Source organism: Haliaeetus albicilla, chromosome 15 (genome assembly GCF_947461875.1).
Source record: "Haliaeetus albicilla chromosome 15, bHalAlb1.1, whole genome shotgun sequence".
In the NCBI taxonomy this organism is placed as follows: domain Eukaryota; kingdom Metazoa; phylum Chordata; class Aves; order Accipitriformes; family Accipitridae; genus Haliaeetus; species Haliaeetus albicilla.
The window spans coordinates 9,323,419-9,340,747 of record NC_091497.1 but is presented as its reverse complement, the minus strand read 5'-3'; the positions used below and the strand labels follow the sequence as shown (position 1 = coordinate 9,340,747).

At 38.4% G+C, this 17,329-nt stretch overlaps 1 protein-coding gene across 1 annotated transcript in view; it reads left to right on the top strand.

Moving 5' to 3' along the window:
• Positions 1-17,329, top strand: part of GPC6 (glypican 6) — a 532,821-nt gene that overhangs the window by 165,324 nt on the left and 350,168 nt on the right. Inside the window, exon 2 of the mRNA XM_069802468.1 lies at positions 16,875-17,266. Within this exon, the coding sequence (XP_069658569.1) occupies positions 16,875-17,266 (392 nt within the window). The remainder of the gene's footprint in view (positions 1-16,874; positions 17,267-17,329) is intronic.

The following is a 17,329-nucleotide window of genomic DNA, read 5'->3' as shown; positions in this document are numbered from 1 at the left end:
TAAGAACTAGCTGATTAATTGTTATTATGTTATACTCTAGAGGAAACCTTGTAATTAAACCACAAAAAGCTACATTAACATAATGTTAAGGGTCTGACTTAATCCCACGAAAGCAAGAAAATTCAAAGTTAACGATGAAGAGCGCAATGCTACGTGTTTTAGGCCAAGTGCTGTTCTTTGGAAAAGAGCTTAGTCTGACTGTTGAGGTTGTTTATGTGTGCGATTCGGGCAGCTGCATTTAAAGCAAATTAAGTCCTTTGACTTTTCTTTGTACATGCTTGCAGATCAGGCTTTATAAAAAAGATTATTGAGCGCTCAGCAGTTATATCTGGAGCTAGGTCTGGTGCTAGATTTCATGCTTCCAGGTACCTAGTCCTGGCTTTAAACCAGAGGATGATCTCTTCAGCAATTCTTCTATTTGCAAGCATATTTCCTGAAGGCCTACCAGGTTAGTATTGGTATATTTACGTAGCATATTTTGATTTGCAGTAAAATGCTATTTGTTTACTTGTATAATTTGGAAGAAGAGGCGCCTGGTTTATTTGAAGGAGTACTTTTCTAGAAGTTAAAATCTTTTGAGTTTTAATACACACTCCATTCTGGAGAGAATTTTAAATTATTTCCGCGGTCACACTTCCCTGTCTTGCGACATGTGTCTTCAGCTTTTTTATCTCACCTGTATATGCTGACTGAAGATTTCAAACCCTGTAGAAAAGTCTATGCAGACATACTATTGGGACGAATCATACCACTAAAATTTGTGTAGTTAAATGTTTGAGGTAAATCGGAGATTAGTCCGACAGGCTGATCGCAGTGACTGCTTCGCCATCTCTCCTTCCTCCATCTGGACTCTTGGAGAGTTACAGCATCTGCCTGCAGCCCTGGTTGTTAGTTGTCATACCCTTCTCCACGGCAGCTGATTGGGAGCTTTCATATTCCTGAAAGGTCTTGATTTGATGTAGTCCCCTTTTGTGTGAACAATTTAGTTAACACAGACCTTAATTCTCTATTCTCTAGGCTGAATGTTCCTGTGGCAATTTTGTAGCCCGTTTTGCATCTATCATGGGCAGAAAATTACACACAGGTTGATAGAGTTGGCAGTGAAGTGGCAAAGACAGATGATTATCTGAAAAATTCACATCCTCTAACAAAAAGACTTAACTCCTCAGGTATGGGCATCCTTCCACCTTGTATGCCTAAAGATTGCTTTCACATATAGTTACAGAAAATTAATGTCCAGTGCTTAGGTCTGAAACTAGAGGAGGAAACACGTAAGTGCACAAGTTCCTGAATCGATCGTAAGAGTCACGTGTAGTGAGTTATTTCTTGGCATTTTTAAAAACATGTACCATAAAATTAGTTTCAAGAGCTTCTTACTCTAAAGGACAATAATGACAAGTGAACTGTGTATATTAAAACTTTATGAAAACAGAAACAGTTTTTGAAATATTAAGAACTCACTCAATTATGAAATTTAAACAATGTAAAGGGACTCCAGAGACATGATTGCAGTTCTAGGAATAGACTAGTTTGTGAGCTGTCACAGCTAAAACATTCAAAATGAGAATACATTTTTCATGTAGTTCTAAGGCTTTAAAAACAGTAAAAAAATCTTTAACTTTATTTTCCAGTTTCCAGATTTCAGGTTTAGTCCAGTACACGTTTTAGATGCATAGTCCATCGAATCTGTCCCACTTACTTATCATGCGAACTTACCAACCACTGAATTTTAAATATGATGTAGTCATCCTTGTTTTGGGAAGCTAAAAGAATGTAGTCTTACCTCCAAAGTGTTTGTTATTCTAAACTCTCACCCCTATAAATATGCAAAAAGCAAGTTCTGTAGAAGAAAGACAGGGTTTAATATTTTCGAGCAATTTTTTTTTTTTTTAATTATTTCTAGAGCGTGTTTTTTTCAGTGCTGTCCTGGATCTGAGCATGCACATCTCTCTGACTTTCTCTGAGCTTTCCTGTCTCCTTTTATGTGTGCTTCTGAAGTGCTTCATTTGCTTTTTGTCCCCTCTCTCCCCTGGAGAGGAGTCCAGCTGCTAGCATCTGCACACACAAGCCGGCCTCCAGCCTCCTGGCTAACTCATGGAAGTGCTGTAGTTTGCATGCAGTTGATACACCTGCAGCTTTAGCTGTCTGGTTTATATGGGCCTTTTAATTATTTTTATCCTCCTCCTAAATGAAGGCCAGACATTATACTCATGGGCTTCAATAATATTTGTTCTCTAAGCAGACTAGTTATAATAATTTAATTTTGCTTTATTAGAACACAGAGCTAGGTCAGTTGGTATTTTTGAATAAGTGCAAGCTACAACCTTAGAGTTTGCAGGAGATTTTACCTATTTTATCTGCACAGGATCCTAACTGATGTGTGTAACACTGAACACTGAAATTGTCATCTAGAGGAATCTTCTTTCAGCACCTGTAAGAGCCTTATCTTCATGCTTGTAGATACCCGACTTACATATTTGATTTGTAAACGCTTTTGCATAGTTGTGCTTGACAAGCACATTAAAAATGGTCGCTCATGAGCTACAAATCTCTTAACTTACAGCTACTGCATATATTGCACAGCTGGCTGTCATGATGCTAGCAAGATTTTTGCTCCATGATCAAACAGGAGTTTAAAATTCAGTGTTCAAGATGCTTATCGTTATTGTCATTTCTATGCCTTCCTGAAAAATGCTAAGAAAAACTTCTCCACCATCCAAGCACCACCCACCTAAGACGCACTTTTAGCAAAGTTGCCAGGTCCATGCTGAATGAGTACCTTGCTATTTCCACTGAAGCTAGACCCTTGCCGAACTCTGCCTGTTGGGGCCCACTTAATTTGAAATAGTTGGAGCACTGCACAGAAGCCAGATGCAGAAGGACACAAAAACTACATTGACAAATGATCTGTCAAGTGACCCATGAACAAAATCGAGATTGAGTTGCCCTTTGAAATAAACCTATTTGAATTTTATTATCTCTAGAGCACCTTGTGTCTCTAATCTTGTGAAAGGTTAGTATTCCATCCATCAGAGCAAGATTAGAGCTCTAGTTGATGCCTGTGCTTGATGATAACTGAATGCAGCAGTTGAGGCTGGAGGAAGGAGATTCATTACCATCAGCAGTTCAAAGAAAGATTGGGTAAACAGACGCTCAGGGAAGCAGGTTTGCAATATAGACCACATATATTCCCGGTCAGGATAGCAGAAATCAAAGGAGCAGAATGTCAGTGAAGATTTAAACCTTTTAACAATAATCCAAGCAAAGCAATGTTACCTTATTCCCATTCTTTTATTTCGTGTCACAGATAAGCAGACCCAAATGGCTGCTGCCTACTAGGCTGAAATGCTAATCACTTCCTCCGTATATCTGTCAAGAAAATGCTAAGACTGAAGGAGCAAATGAGAAAATAATAAAAGAAAAAATCCAGGAGTCACGACCAGGTTAATGTCCACCTGACATGCATAGACAGAGGCAAAAAATGCAGATTCTGTGATGTTAAAAAATAATGCTCTGTTCTTATTAATTCAGAAGTTTTCCCTCTCTTACCTCAGGTAAAAATAATTTCTCAAGTGTTATGTCTTTTTAAAGCTTACGTGACATTTTGAAAAAAGCTTTAGCGAACAAGCATTATTTTTCCATGTCCTTGTTTGTCTGAACTTTCTAAATTTTACATTATGCTCTGAATTATATATATGATTAAGTTAATAACAGTGCTGACCTTACTTCTTGTTTTAAAAACAGAAATGTGATATAATTCTTCATTATTCTGTGGCAAAGTCAGCTCCAGCCCTATGCATTGCTTCAAGAATATAGTAGTAATCCAACGGATTAAAATGTGTATATTTTTCTAATCCTTTAGTTCCTCCTGGTGGGTCTGGATTTGTGCCTCTGGCTTTTCTATCCATCCAGAGCAGACAATGTATTTATGATCTCACATTTGGCTTTGAAGGATAACAAGAGGCCCTTTGGACCTGATGCCAATGTATCAGCCAGCAGCAAAATAACATGAGACTGAATTTCTTATTTGCTGTCAAACTTCATAACATTGCAAAGGAAAAAGAAATAGAGGGTAGGTCTGAGATTTTCCAGAGGCAGAGGTATGTTAAAGCAATAAAAATGGTTGTATGCAAAGTAGGAACATGTTAGTTCTTAGGTAGTACCGACAGTGTAGTCACAAAATTAAAAAAAAAACCAAACCCACCACTACCCCCAAACCAAAAAAAACCCAAACCTCAAATAAAGCAATGCCAAAATAAATTTCAATTTGTAATAGATTATACTGATGCTCAGAGTATAAGAAATCATGACTTTCAGCTAAATCAGATTAAATCAGAGCCTGTGACAGAATGTACAAACTTTGATGGCTCCTCAGAATAAGTTAAAAAGTTTAGAAGAGACCAATTTTAAAGCAAAAACAAGTAGTAACAAAACCAACAAAATCCAGGGTATTTAGGGTGTTAAGAAATATTTCTGTACAACTTTTCCAGAGACAAAAGCTGCTGTTTCTGTGTAATCAATACAAAAGATTTTTCAGCACCCTCTACAGTTACATTTTCAGCTACTTAATTTTTACTGTATTAAGGGACTAACACTATAAGCTATACATGGGTGTGTAACACTAATTAAAGTGCTTAATGACCAAATACATACTAGGTAGGCTGTATGGCACCTATTGCAATTATTGTGACATTAAACATAAAAATTTCATTTGAAGTGTGTTATACATATACATATTATGGGCAAGTCTGAGTGAACCTGTGGTCTTTACAAGAGAGGAATGTGTGACTAATAAAATAATGCTTCTTCAGTCAAAGTGGAGAATATTTTCTAGATAATGGGTTGAATGAGCAATATAATTTAATGCTGAACCCTAATATAAAAGTCACCTATTGGAAAGACATTTCTAATTATATGGTTTGTAAATGGGGGAGCACTTGAAGTCTAAGTCCATCTGGCTACGTAAAATTATAATGTACTTGTGAAGCTTCTTATTATGGAAAAGGAGCAGTGTAGTCAGTGTCACCTAATATGTAACATACCTCATGTTTCCATTTTTCAGAAGTTATTACTGTTTTAGTGTGAGTTTGAAAGTCTTTTCACAATTATTTAGGTCCTCATTCAAGGAAGTATGTTGTCTCAATTAAAAACCAGAAGGTGTTTTCTCTCTTGTGTCCTTTTCAAAGAAAACCCTATTTATTCTAGCTGTACTGAGATATCTGTGCCTTATTGTGTCTTATGTCTGAATGTTTGTCCCAAATGACAAAGTATATATACATTTGGAAAACAAAAATAAAGAAGTTATTCAATAAAAAGTTTCCAATAATCTCTTACAATAAGTATTCATTTTTCTTCCCTATCTCACCAGACTGCTAAAAACTTTAGTCTTTCAGGTAATGCAGTAGTGGAACCCCTAAAATCACCTTATCAAGCAATAATACATATACTTCTATGTGCATTAAATGAAAATACTAGCACTGATCCGGTGGGGTCAATATGAAGAGACAGGCTCCTGCAGGGTGTGAACGGGAGCCCTCATTTTAGAGCCGAAGCTAGACTTCTGATCCAAAGCCGCCTTTCTGTCCCCATGGAGAACATAAAAAGGCAGAGCTGGAGCAAGGCTTCACGCCGAGGTTCCTCGGTCAGAACGAAGCAGCATGTAGCCTGGTCTGCAGGTCCTCCTGCGCTCAACACGATAGATGGTTTTTGGGACCCTTGTTCTGCCCATGTGTCCACAGGAGATGGTTTTAGTGGTGTTAATAGACTGTATCTCAGGAACCTCTGGAAGACTGAAGTTTAGCTCTCTTCTTACCAATTTCTCCTTTTTATTCAGTTGTCATTTCCCTGTTTTTCTATTTTGTCTCTGACTATTTTTGTCCTCTCTGCCTTCTGCTTTCCTGTTTTACCTGTACTGCCTCGTTTGCGTTTGTCTATCCTCCCATATTTTAATGTTTCTGCAGTAGTATAGTGCAGGAAAACAAATATTAGCCCTCTAGTCAGCATGGGTCACCCTGAAGCCTTCACCACCTGCTGCTCTGTAGGACTGATCAGTTTTTTCAGCTTGCTTCTCAAACCCCATCTCAGAGGGCTGTCACTCCCAGCTAGCAAGATTTATATGAGAAGAACAGTTAGTGGGAGTTTCAGCTCAAATGTGACACAGTGTTAATGTTATGGCCCAAAAAGCTGGAGAAATACCAGACTATTACACAAGGAAATAGTGTCTAGTACTAATTCTAGGCACTGGATGGAAAGACTTGGCCACCAAAAGTGACGCAGAATCTCCACTCCACTAGGCTCAAGAGGAAGCATTGGGCACCAATGAGGAAAACATGGCCTATGCTTACATTGCCCCATCAAGTTGTCAGATAAAAACCATGTAATGTGAGGAATTGCATCTGTCTGAGAGAAGGATGAAGATTGTATAGTAGGGAGGGCAGACAATTGGGTCTCAAGATTGCAGAGAAGATGAAAGAAGCAGTAAATGGCAGAAGGCCTGGAAGTCCAGTGGCTTCTGCGCAAAAAAAACCCCAACAAACAGATAAACAAAAAAAACATACAAAAATCCAGAAATAGGTTCTAGATCTCCTAGCTCCTACTGAGCCACACCATTTCGTTGCAGGAACATAGGAAGGAGTCAAAGCTATTGTTTGTTTGCTTAGAGAGTTAACAGCTTGTGGGTTCATTGAAATATTCTTGTCAATATGTTCAATAAATTCAGCAACTAATCAGCAGACCAGCATCGAAGCACAAAACTATGGTATCGGTACATGACATATCCATTCAGATGGAAACATCATATGCAATACAGCAGCTAATAAATGGGAACAGTTCCCCTAATAAAATTGTCCTGGCAGTTTTCAGGCCACTCTTGTGTAGTTCAGTCAAAGAAAAAGTAGATTATACTGTTTGAAATCTAATGTAACTCTAAATATATACCAGTCTTGCAAAGATAGTTTTTCAGTTCATTGTACCGTTCAGTTTGTTGTACTGTGTCTTATATCTAAATTTCCTTCTGACTGGAAAACTTTCCCAGTAGACACACTCTTGGGAGAAAAAAAGGTTTCTGTTGAGAAGGTAGGTCAGATAAAAATCAATAATGCAGCATCTTGATCCAGTGAACTGATGTCTGCAGATGAAGATTTGTGTTGACTTTAAAGCTATTCAAATACAAACTTTGTTTTTTAATCCTGGATCTTTGAAACATCCAGGTAGGAAAGTTTATTGACTTCACAAAGCCCCATAGGGGACCCAAGGTCTTTCTATCAGCACGTGAATGCAGATCCAGGATCTGAAAGACTGTTTTCTTCAAAAGTAATAGATCTTTTCCTACATTTGTAGCTTCTTTGAAGCCAACCGTATTATCCTTAACCTTAATCCTTAACCTTATCCTTAATCTATGATTTTATGCATTGCCTTGTTTTAAGTCACTGATTGCCCAAATCTGATCTCTGGGACCATTGTTGCTCCTTAACTTTCCTACTGTTACCTTAGAAAAAGAATTTCATCCTTCTAACAAACTGAGAACATTTAAGTTGACTTCCTGACATTTAAGTTAACTTAGTTTGATGTCACAAAAGAAAAAGAAAGTTTGCTGCTTCAGTGAAGTTTGACCATGTAGCTCAATTTACAATCAAGAAATTCAATCATACCTCTGTATTATTACAGTAACAAATAGTACTTCACGCAGTGTCCAAATAGTCAAGAAACAACTGGGAAACCAGCCTCAATTTAATACTGCTTGGTCTTAATGGTGCATGGGGTTCCTTTGAGTGTGGAGGTAGGGAAATTGGATAAGCTCAGAAATAAGTAAATTATCCTGGAGGTAGTTTAATCTTTTTTGTTAGTGGTGTTAAACCATAACAGGAGTTATTAGCTGCATTCAGGGGTGTCTGGAAAAACCATCAACATGACTTCATTACCTCTTAAACTGCAGACTTATATACAAAATTGATTTTATGAATATAATAATTTCAATAAGAAGTCAAACTTCAAACTGCTCTTACAGCAGGCTTCTGCTGGTTAGCTCAAATAGAAGTCTTCACAGTTATTGCAGTAGTGTCTGTCTCGGGTCTCACATCTTGCAGGTTTTTTTGAAGTAATATACTGATTTCTTTATAAACACTAAAATGAGCTTGTTTCAAAGAGAGAGAAAGGTGAAATGAGATGGAAGGGAAAACTGCAATGGATTTACAGCAGTTACATTAAATAAATACAACTGCGCAAATATGTCTTAGCTCTCTGCACTTGCAAGTGTGACATGAAAGTAGCTGCAGTTCTAATTTTAAACATACCAGGATGCACCCAGTCTGATCTGTTTGATACCTGTCTTTTCACACTGGGATTCAGGAAATGCGCTTCTGCGGGGTGCTTTGCCAAATGGATGTGATCCAGTAGATGCTTCGGAAAACACCCCCTTCTTGAAGCTGAATAGGGCCCAAGAACTGATTTTCAAACTCCTCAATGACAGCTCTTCACAGTAGTCTATTTTGTTTAAAATGGGAGGAAGAAACAAAAAAAGACACTATTCTAAAAGAGGCAAAGAAGCCCTCCTCAGTCCCATATGTGCCTAAATCCAGGTCGAGATTTCTGCCTCCGAAGCTGTTGTGGTTTAACCCCAGGCAGCAACTAAGCACCACGCAGCCGCTCACTCACTCACCCCCACCCAGTGGGATGGGGGAGAAAATTGGGAAAAGAAGTAGAACTTGTGGGTTGAGATAAAAATGGTTTAACAGAACAGAAAAGAAGAAACTGATAATGATAACACTAATAAAATGACAGCAGTAATAATAAAAGGCTTGGAATATACAGGTGATGCACAGTGCAATTGCTCACCACTTGCCGACTGATGCCCAGTTAGTCCCCGAGCGGCGATCCCCCCTGCTGCCACTCCCCCCAGTTTATATACTGGGCATGACGTCCCATGGCATGGAATATCCCTTTGGCCAGTTTGGGTCAGCTGCCCTGGCTGTGTCCTGTGCCAACTTCTTGTGTCCCTCCAGCTTTCTCGCTGGCTGGGCATGAGAAACTGAAAAACCCTTGGCTTGGTGTAAACACTGCTTAGCAACAACTGAAAACATCAGTGTGTTATCAACATTTTCTCATACCTAACTGAAAAACGTAGCACTGTACCAGCTACTAGGAAGACAGTTAACTCTATCCCAGCTGGAACCAGGACAGCAGCCCAGTTCCAAAGTGTTGCTGCTGTCAGGTTGTGGTTAATCACCACATTGTAAATAAAAGTCAGTGAAGATTTCAGTGTTTTCCTCCAGCCAGCCAGAGCCTCCTTCCAGATAAATGACTCCTGCCCTTGCTTGATTCAAGCTGTCTACTCTGAGAACGGGCATGAAGGCGTGCAGGGGCTTCAGTGCCACCTTCCTCCCCAGCACACCACCTGACCTCTCAACAGCACAGGACTGAGGCTAGTGATAGCAAATACTGCCTCTGGTTTGGGACCTGTTTGTCCAAAAACTGCCTAATATTTTTTTTTTCTCTTCTTTGGACAGAATATATAATTTATTCTGGCTTAAATCACTTTTATCTGGTTTGTAGCAAGGCAGTTTGTTGTTAATTTTCCCCTATGTCTTCTGGTCCACCTTACGCTTCCCTGTGTTTAAAAGTCAACAAACTTTTAATACGTCTAAAAGATTGTTATAGATTATAGGCATGTCAAAGAATTTTCATATAAAATGTTAGATGGTAAATCTCCTTAACTATTGAACTGGATATTTAATAGCCTCTAGTGGTGCGTAGGGAAAAACAGAACAGTCTCTATATTTTAAAACAATTGTTGCACTGAGTCCCGTAGTTTATGTATTGTTAATATCATTTTCATGAAAGCTTTAAATGTTTTTCAGAAGAAACTGTGGTGACTCATGAATGTTTCATGAGGCATTATGCATTTTTATGAACATATGATGTAAAATTCATCATTCTGAAATCCACAGATATCCATGAAATGCTACATGTCTCTCTTTGGTCATGGATATTCATGACAGTACTACTGCTGTAGGCGTTTAAATGCCCATTCATAAATATTCTAGAATGTCGCCTTCTGATGCCATGTAACATTTTGCTTACATTTTATGAGTACTTCACTTAGGCGTTTTCCACTTGATAATGAAAATAGAACCTTCAGGGACAGTTATTGGTGTTTATATAAATTATGTGTAACGCTATCTCATTGCTTTGTTTTTATTCTTAGCATTTTCTTTCTTGGTTATTGCTATAAGTTCAATGAATTCTTTGAGGGGATCTTGGGAATTTTAGGTTTCTTATTTATAATGAAGGATACATCATCAGTATAAAGTACCAGATGCAACAGGATACGAATTGAGATTCTAGAGAGCAGTAAAGATTTCAAAAAGTATGTGTTAATATCTAATTTAATTGTTCTCATGTGAAAGTGATGTGTTTCACCTAGTTGCAGGATTGTCTGCATAGAATCAATGGTAGGATTGAGTCTCCCCTTTAGACATACTCAAGTGCTAGTAAATGACCTTTTGCAGTGAAGAAACAATAAGTTTAGTGTTTAAAGGTTGCACCTGCATCCCCTGAAGTTGTTGATAATGTTCTCATTGATTTCAGCATTGCAGAATAAGGTCTTATAGGCCTTTACCAATGCATGCAATCAGCTCTGAGTAGATGACAGATCCTTTAACTCTATATTATTGTTCACTTGTACAAGAAGTTCTTTGTACATTGGCATTAAATAATGCCTTAAATTCTTTGTCAGATTAGGTTCCCATTGTGATAATGGCATTGGATGTATAAAGATCAGCCTAGCTTTTTCTCCGTTTGCCTGCACCTGATCTAACCTGTCCAACCCAGCCCATGATAGATGTGTTTGTGTCTCTTCCCCAACCTCGTGTCCCTCATTTTAGTGCAGGACAGTGCTGTTTGTGTTGTCTCCATGCTCCACAGTGCGGAGCGTTAAGGATGGAGCCTCAGTGGTCTCCCCTTCCCCTGGGTCTCCTTCCTTCCTTCCTTGCAACAGCCTGACCCATAAGGGAGAAGAAGTCATGGACTCTGGACAGGAGGCAGGGAAGAAGGTCACAGTGAATTGTCTTCTGTTATCAAGTCCTGCAGTAGTCTGAGAAATGGAGGGATTAAAGAGGGGAGAGACCCTCATCTTTACTCACAACCTTTGGGACTGCACTGGCTGCTGAAAAATTTAGTAGCATACAAAAGATTTCATAATGTCATGATATTTACAGGTATAGGACATTCTAGAAAGGTATTGATATCCATTAACAGCTAAATCATTTCACCCACAGGGGATATTACCCAAGACATAAGTAGAGGATGTAAATCACCTGTTCTGAAATTTGTAATTATAGGACACATTTAATTATCTGACTTGTATTTCTTAGCTTTAAGTGCAATGTGTATATATTCAAAATGAATTAAAAATGGAGAGCAATTTTCAACATCACACTGCAGCTTTTGTTGTTCCTAATGGGAGCTGAAATTTGTTTCCCACTTGTGACTGTTGAGTGTTTCGAAAGGTCAAATCTATGAGGGAATTTTAGAATTAGTTATTCAGGCTCACTAAGAAGTAATACCAATGCACTGGTAGCCTTATGCATACAACTTGTTCACTGTTGAATATAAATACTAATGTAATGTCAAAAATAGGAAAAAAAATCATTTCCTGTAGGTATTCTCCTTACAGCAATTTCTTCTCAATCAGAAAGTTAAATTGAGTTCTTTTTGTTCTGTAAGGTTAGTTATTGTCAGAAGAAAGTCTCTGGAAACCTAAAAAAAACACCTGGAAAATGAAAAAGCATAGAAACCATAGAGGTTGATTTCACTTGAATGTCCTTAAGATAAATCACCACTTTCAATAATTGGTACCATTGTGGAATATCTATAAAGGGAAAAAAAAAAAGAAAAACAAAGCCTTTACAAGAATCCTGCAAAAAGATGAAGAGTTCACCAAAATATTTTTTTTTCATGAATGACTTCATGAACAAAGACAGACAGAAAGGAATAGGGCAGTGGAGAAGAAAAAAAAAAAGGCTGCCATTGGTGTACGTTATGAATGTATCTGTACCTAAAGAACCCTCAGAGAACCTTTCCGTCCAATAAGACAGTCAGCTTACATGAATTCTAATATCCTTCTTACCATCAGCATTAACAGGACTGGGAAGTTTGAAGATGTGAAATGAAATTAGGTGCCTAAAGTCCACATAGGGTGTAGAGGCATGCACATCTTCACAGTAAGTGGTAGGTCACTAGAATTTGTATGTCTAAATCCTCAGAGCTCTTTGAAGCTAGGCTATAATGGGGAACTGCCTGTATGGTTTGGTTGGTGCTAGTCAATGATGGATGAAATCAGTATGCCACCCTGAGCAATGTTGTCCATAAAGGCTGATGTGAAATCAGATGTATATCCCTGTCTAGAACCTCTGAAGACTTCTGTGTAGCTGTGCTGTTTTTTCTCGAGTAGTAGTGAGATTGCAGGTCCAGTGTATCAGATGCACCATAGTACAGCATTCAGATCTCAAGTTCTGCTAAAAAGCAAAGCTGAGCAGAATATATGGTAATTAAATGAAATTTCCTTTTGGTCTTTTTGGTCTTAAAGCTCATGCATATCTTTTTGGTTTGGGGAATCGGACAACAAACTGTTTCTAGCTTCACATCTTGTCACATCAGATGTTGGTTTTGCTGAAATTACAGGTGGAAAAGAAAACACAAGGGAATTTATCGGGCTGGGAATGATCACAGAACATACCTCCAACGTAATACAACTTTGTTTATCTAGTAACTGGCTCTAGATTGTTGTGATTATATTTTGTTGAAGGCAGTTATTACATCATGTCATGCTGCGATATTATCCCCAATCCTGATCCACTGACTTAGGGTGACAACTAGTCATCACTTCGGAATTAGGCTAGCTCCCAGGTTGAATTTCATTATGACACTAGATTACCGATGTTAAAATAGCTTTCAGTTGACAAGGTAGCATGAGAGCTAACAAGACCCTATTTTTAATGAGAGCAGTACTTACCATTCAGAAAGAGACTCTAGCAATGCCTTATGTCCTTTCACTTTGTAGCTGAGTTGTTTTATCATAGACAAAACATTTTAAAACAATTCGGACTTCATTTGCAGAGACTGTTATTGTCTATCTTGCATCCTAAATTTACAAATAATGTTTAAAAATGAAAACTAGCTTCAGCGTTATGCATTGACTGGAAGCCCACCATTTAAGCTTATATAGAGCACGTAATGGTTTGAAATAGCAATCTTCTCTCCCTCTTTTCAGTAGCTCAGTGTGCCTTAGATCTTACCCTTTCCAACTACCTCGTAAGCAGAACCGAACAGGCTTCCTGAGACCCTCTGGCTAATAAATGAAAGCTGTATAAAAATGTGCTTGCACCATAAGACATACCCAGGACATATTCTGTCATATAAATGAATCACCACTTAAAATTAGGAAAAATTATTTCCAGCATTAACACTGCTCATGACAGCCTATTTTGGCAGCAAAAAAATTCACAAGATATATATTTTAAAACACTGCACAGCTCTGTCTTATATAGATTCTCCTCTCCCACCCTAGTACTTGAGTGCCTTCCAGAAGCACATTAAGCAACATGACTAATGTCTGTCTCATCTTCGTTCTTTTACTTTTAGCTGAAATATTACATTATTTTTCAAAAGCTACCTGCAAGTTGATGAAATATCATCTTTGCAATGAACATAAAATCTTTAAATTACGGTGAAGACCATGGAAAAATTCAACCTTTGCAGAAGCAAGTACAGTTTCTTCTCATGTAACTGGACAAGTACCCAGTTATGCCAGGACACAGTTTATGTACATAAGCATCCCAAAGCAGGCTACCTTCTTGATGTATGGAAGATTTGCAGGCTAAAAAAGCAAGTGATCCTTCACAGCAGCATTCATTTTGCTGGACGGGAGTTGATTGAGAATTTTTCTAATTAGTACAACAAGGGAGATCTCTTTCTGGAACTAAAAAGGTATCCAATTTTGTAGTTGTTGCTGCTTTATTATCCTGATACTGCATAGGGTTACTGATGCAGATAACTCTCTTAAACTAACTGTCTTTTGTATCAAAGCGTACGGAAGACTAATGGTCTAACTTTTTAATGGCATAATAACTTACTCTAAGCAATAGCTCTCAGACTAGAGACCTATGAGAAGACTGAAAATTAAATAAACGTACTGCTATTTAGAGGACATTAGCTCTCCTACAGAATGCGTATGTATGGTGTCACTTTTGGACTAGCATGAAATTTAAGCTTGTGGAGTTACTGATAATGTTTGTACTGCAGCATAAATAAAGATTGCAACTAGCATGGACCACATTGTGCTAGTTGCTGTACGAACACAGAATAAATGTCTACCCCTCCCTGAAAAGTCTGATTGGCTTCCAACAAACTGACTGTGAGATTGCTAAATAATACCCCCGCACAAAGCAATAGTAGGCTAACAATCTCAGACAAGAGGAGCTGTCAGCAAACTTGGTTATGCTTTGCTATGACCGACTTATGCAATGGCACGTTCTTTTAAGATAAATAGTGGGATTCCCAGTATAGCTATGGATTGGGAGGAGCCAGCATGTGAATTGCTTACAGCAGCCCCCCAGCACATAAAGCTTTATGGGAGAGAAGTCAAGGAGCCTGGACTCACTGCTTTCGTGATTGTCTTTCCCAGTTGTCATTCAGTTGCACTGGTCTGAAAGCCTGGCTTCAACCTTAAAATAAATTTTAATTTGAGCTCCAAGTTCTCTACCATCTTTTTGCCTTCGAGACTGTATGACTAGAGAGCTAGATGTATTCAGCAGTACATCCAGTGTGCATTATTTCTTAGAAGAAGAAATGCTGAATGTATAAAATAGTAATCAGGATGATTCAGACATCAAGGATGCCACCAAGTCAGGGTTAGCAGTGAAAAACAGATTTGGCAGAATTAGTGGATAATTTGGAAAAACAACAAAGATGACTGTATGTTGTGGACCTCAAGTTATTCTATTTGGCAACAAAGAATTACAAGGGTTTCTCTTTGGTTGTGCGTTTTGTGGTTTGGTTTTTTGTTTGTTTGGGGGTTTTGGGGGGTTGTTTGTTTTTTGTTGGGTTTTTTTGGGGTTTGGGGTTTTTTTTTTGCTTTTCCCTACATAAACTATTTGGCAAAAGCATATTCTTTTCCAGATGGAGTGCATTCCATATGAAAGGCTGTGGTTTTAATGACAGTTTAGACATTGATACATTTATTATAATATATTTTCCTTTTAATAAATGCTTTGATGTAGCGAGTTCTCAATGTTCTGTGTATACATTTTCATGATAACCCCTTTGCAGTTATCTGGGAGATCAAAGACTGCAGCTCTGCACAATTTCTGCCAAAAAGAAGAGGCTCTTTTCTTACGGAGTCCTTGTAGACTGGTCAACAGTGTTCAGTGGATTCTGCTTTCAGCTCATCACAGTTGCAAATCCTCAAATTTAGTGTAGATTTTTTCTTACATAGTCTTAGTTGCCATCCTGTCTTTAGCATTGCGGTGGTTCTGCATTTTTATGAGTCACTGTAGGTGCAGCAGGGCCCTATGGTAAAAGAGTATTCACATTATAGCATTAGCCAAGACTGTGAGAAGTCAGCACGTCCCTGCAGTTAGCACATGCAGATGTGTCTATGGGCAATGACTGCATATGTAGAATCTGATATCCCAGAGTTGGCTGCATGATGACTCCCGCATAAGTGTGAATCATTTAATTGCAGCAAATACATGTGTTTTGCCAGAGGTGTTGCCATCTCTGCCTTGCTGTCTGCAGTGCCCCATTTACAGGCCACAGCAGCCACTGAATTCTTTTCCAAAGGAGGTTTAAGAAGGCTGACAAGTAGACCCTGTAGGAAGATGGGATCTTCTAAAAACCAGGAGAAGCTATGCCTGCTTTTGTCAGATGTGTTTAAAGAGCTACTGTACATGCTTAGTGATTTCTTGGGAAAACCTAAGCATCATATGGCAGTTAAAGGATCTTAACAGAAGAGATTATTACGTATTTCCACTGTATCCCATGGGCTTGGTTTCCAGTAAGAATAAATTCCACAGGCCAAAATTTAGAAATAGGTTATGGTTTGGGCCTGAGTAGATAAAAGGCACAGAAGCAGTAAAGTCTGAAATGCTTTCAAAAAAATGTAAGGTCTGCTGTTCCAAACCCAATGACTAGCACAAACTGGAATTAGTAGGCTGGCTGTGACATGATCAGTGGAGGGTTCTAGTACTGTTCGTCAGTAGAGCAGCAAATTATTGAAAATCCTAACGTTTTCTTAGTATTACCTAGACACATAATACTTTTAAGAGGGATTCAGCTCATTTCCACTCAGGTCTCCTTCAAGTTCTCTTCAAGAATATTTGCAAATAAGTTTTCAGATTTATTTCCATGGTGTTCTTCTACATTGTAAGAACTTCAGCAAAGTGGAACTTACCATTATCTAGCTATTCTAAAATCATTAAATTTTCAGTTAAATCATCATATTAATGACTTTACTTTTAACTTAGAAGATTTACTATACTGGCTATGGAGGATATTGCAAGGGACAGGGATTGCTGTGTTCAGATAGTATGTGAAGAAGAAGTGAAACTACCTCACTGAAGCTCTTTTAAATGGGTCTTTCATGTTCAGCATTATAGGTTCTACATCCTTCTACCTTGTTGGGGAATTCAGGTTATACTCTATTTTTCTTTACTTCTAAATAAAGCCATTTCCTATCCAAATAGATTAATTTCACTAGTAAAATGCCATGGTACCAACAAAATAAGACAAACTTTAGTAATGGTAACATAGGAATGCAGTCAGAAAACCCTTTGTACCTTACTAATATATCCGTTAACACCTTCTTGTTTTCCCTGCAGAATTTTTCCGAGAACTTCTGGAGAATGCAGAAAGATCCTTAAACGACATGTTTGTCCGGACGTACGGCATGCTGTACATGCAGAACTCGGAGGTGTTCCAGGACCTCTTCACAGAGCTGAAGAGATATTACACAGGAGGCAATGTGAACTTGGAGGAAATGCTGAATGATTTCTGGGCTCGGCTGCTGGAGCGGATGTTCCAGCTCATAAACCCCCAGTACCATTTCACTGAGGACTACCTGGAGTGTGTAAGCAAGTACACAGACCAGCTGAAGCCGTTTGGAGATGTACCCAGGAAGCTGAAGGTTCAAGTGACTAGAGCTTTCATTGCTGCACGGACCTTTGTTCAGGGGCTGACAGTAGGCAGAGAAGTTGCAAACAGAGTATCCAAGGTAATCTAAAATGAGGGGTTGTTTAAGCTTGGATTTTTTTCAGACTTGCTAGACAATTGAAAT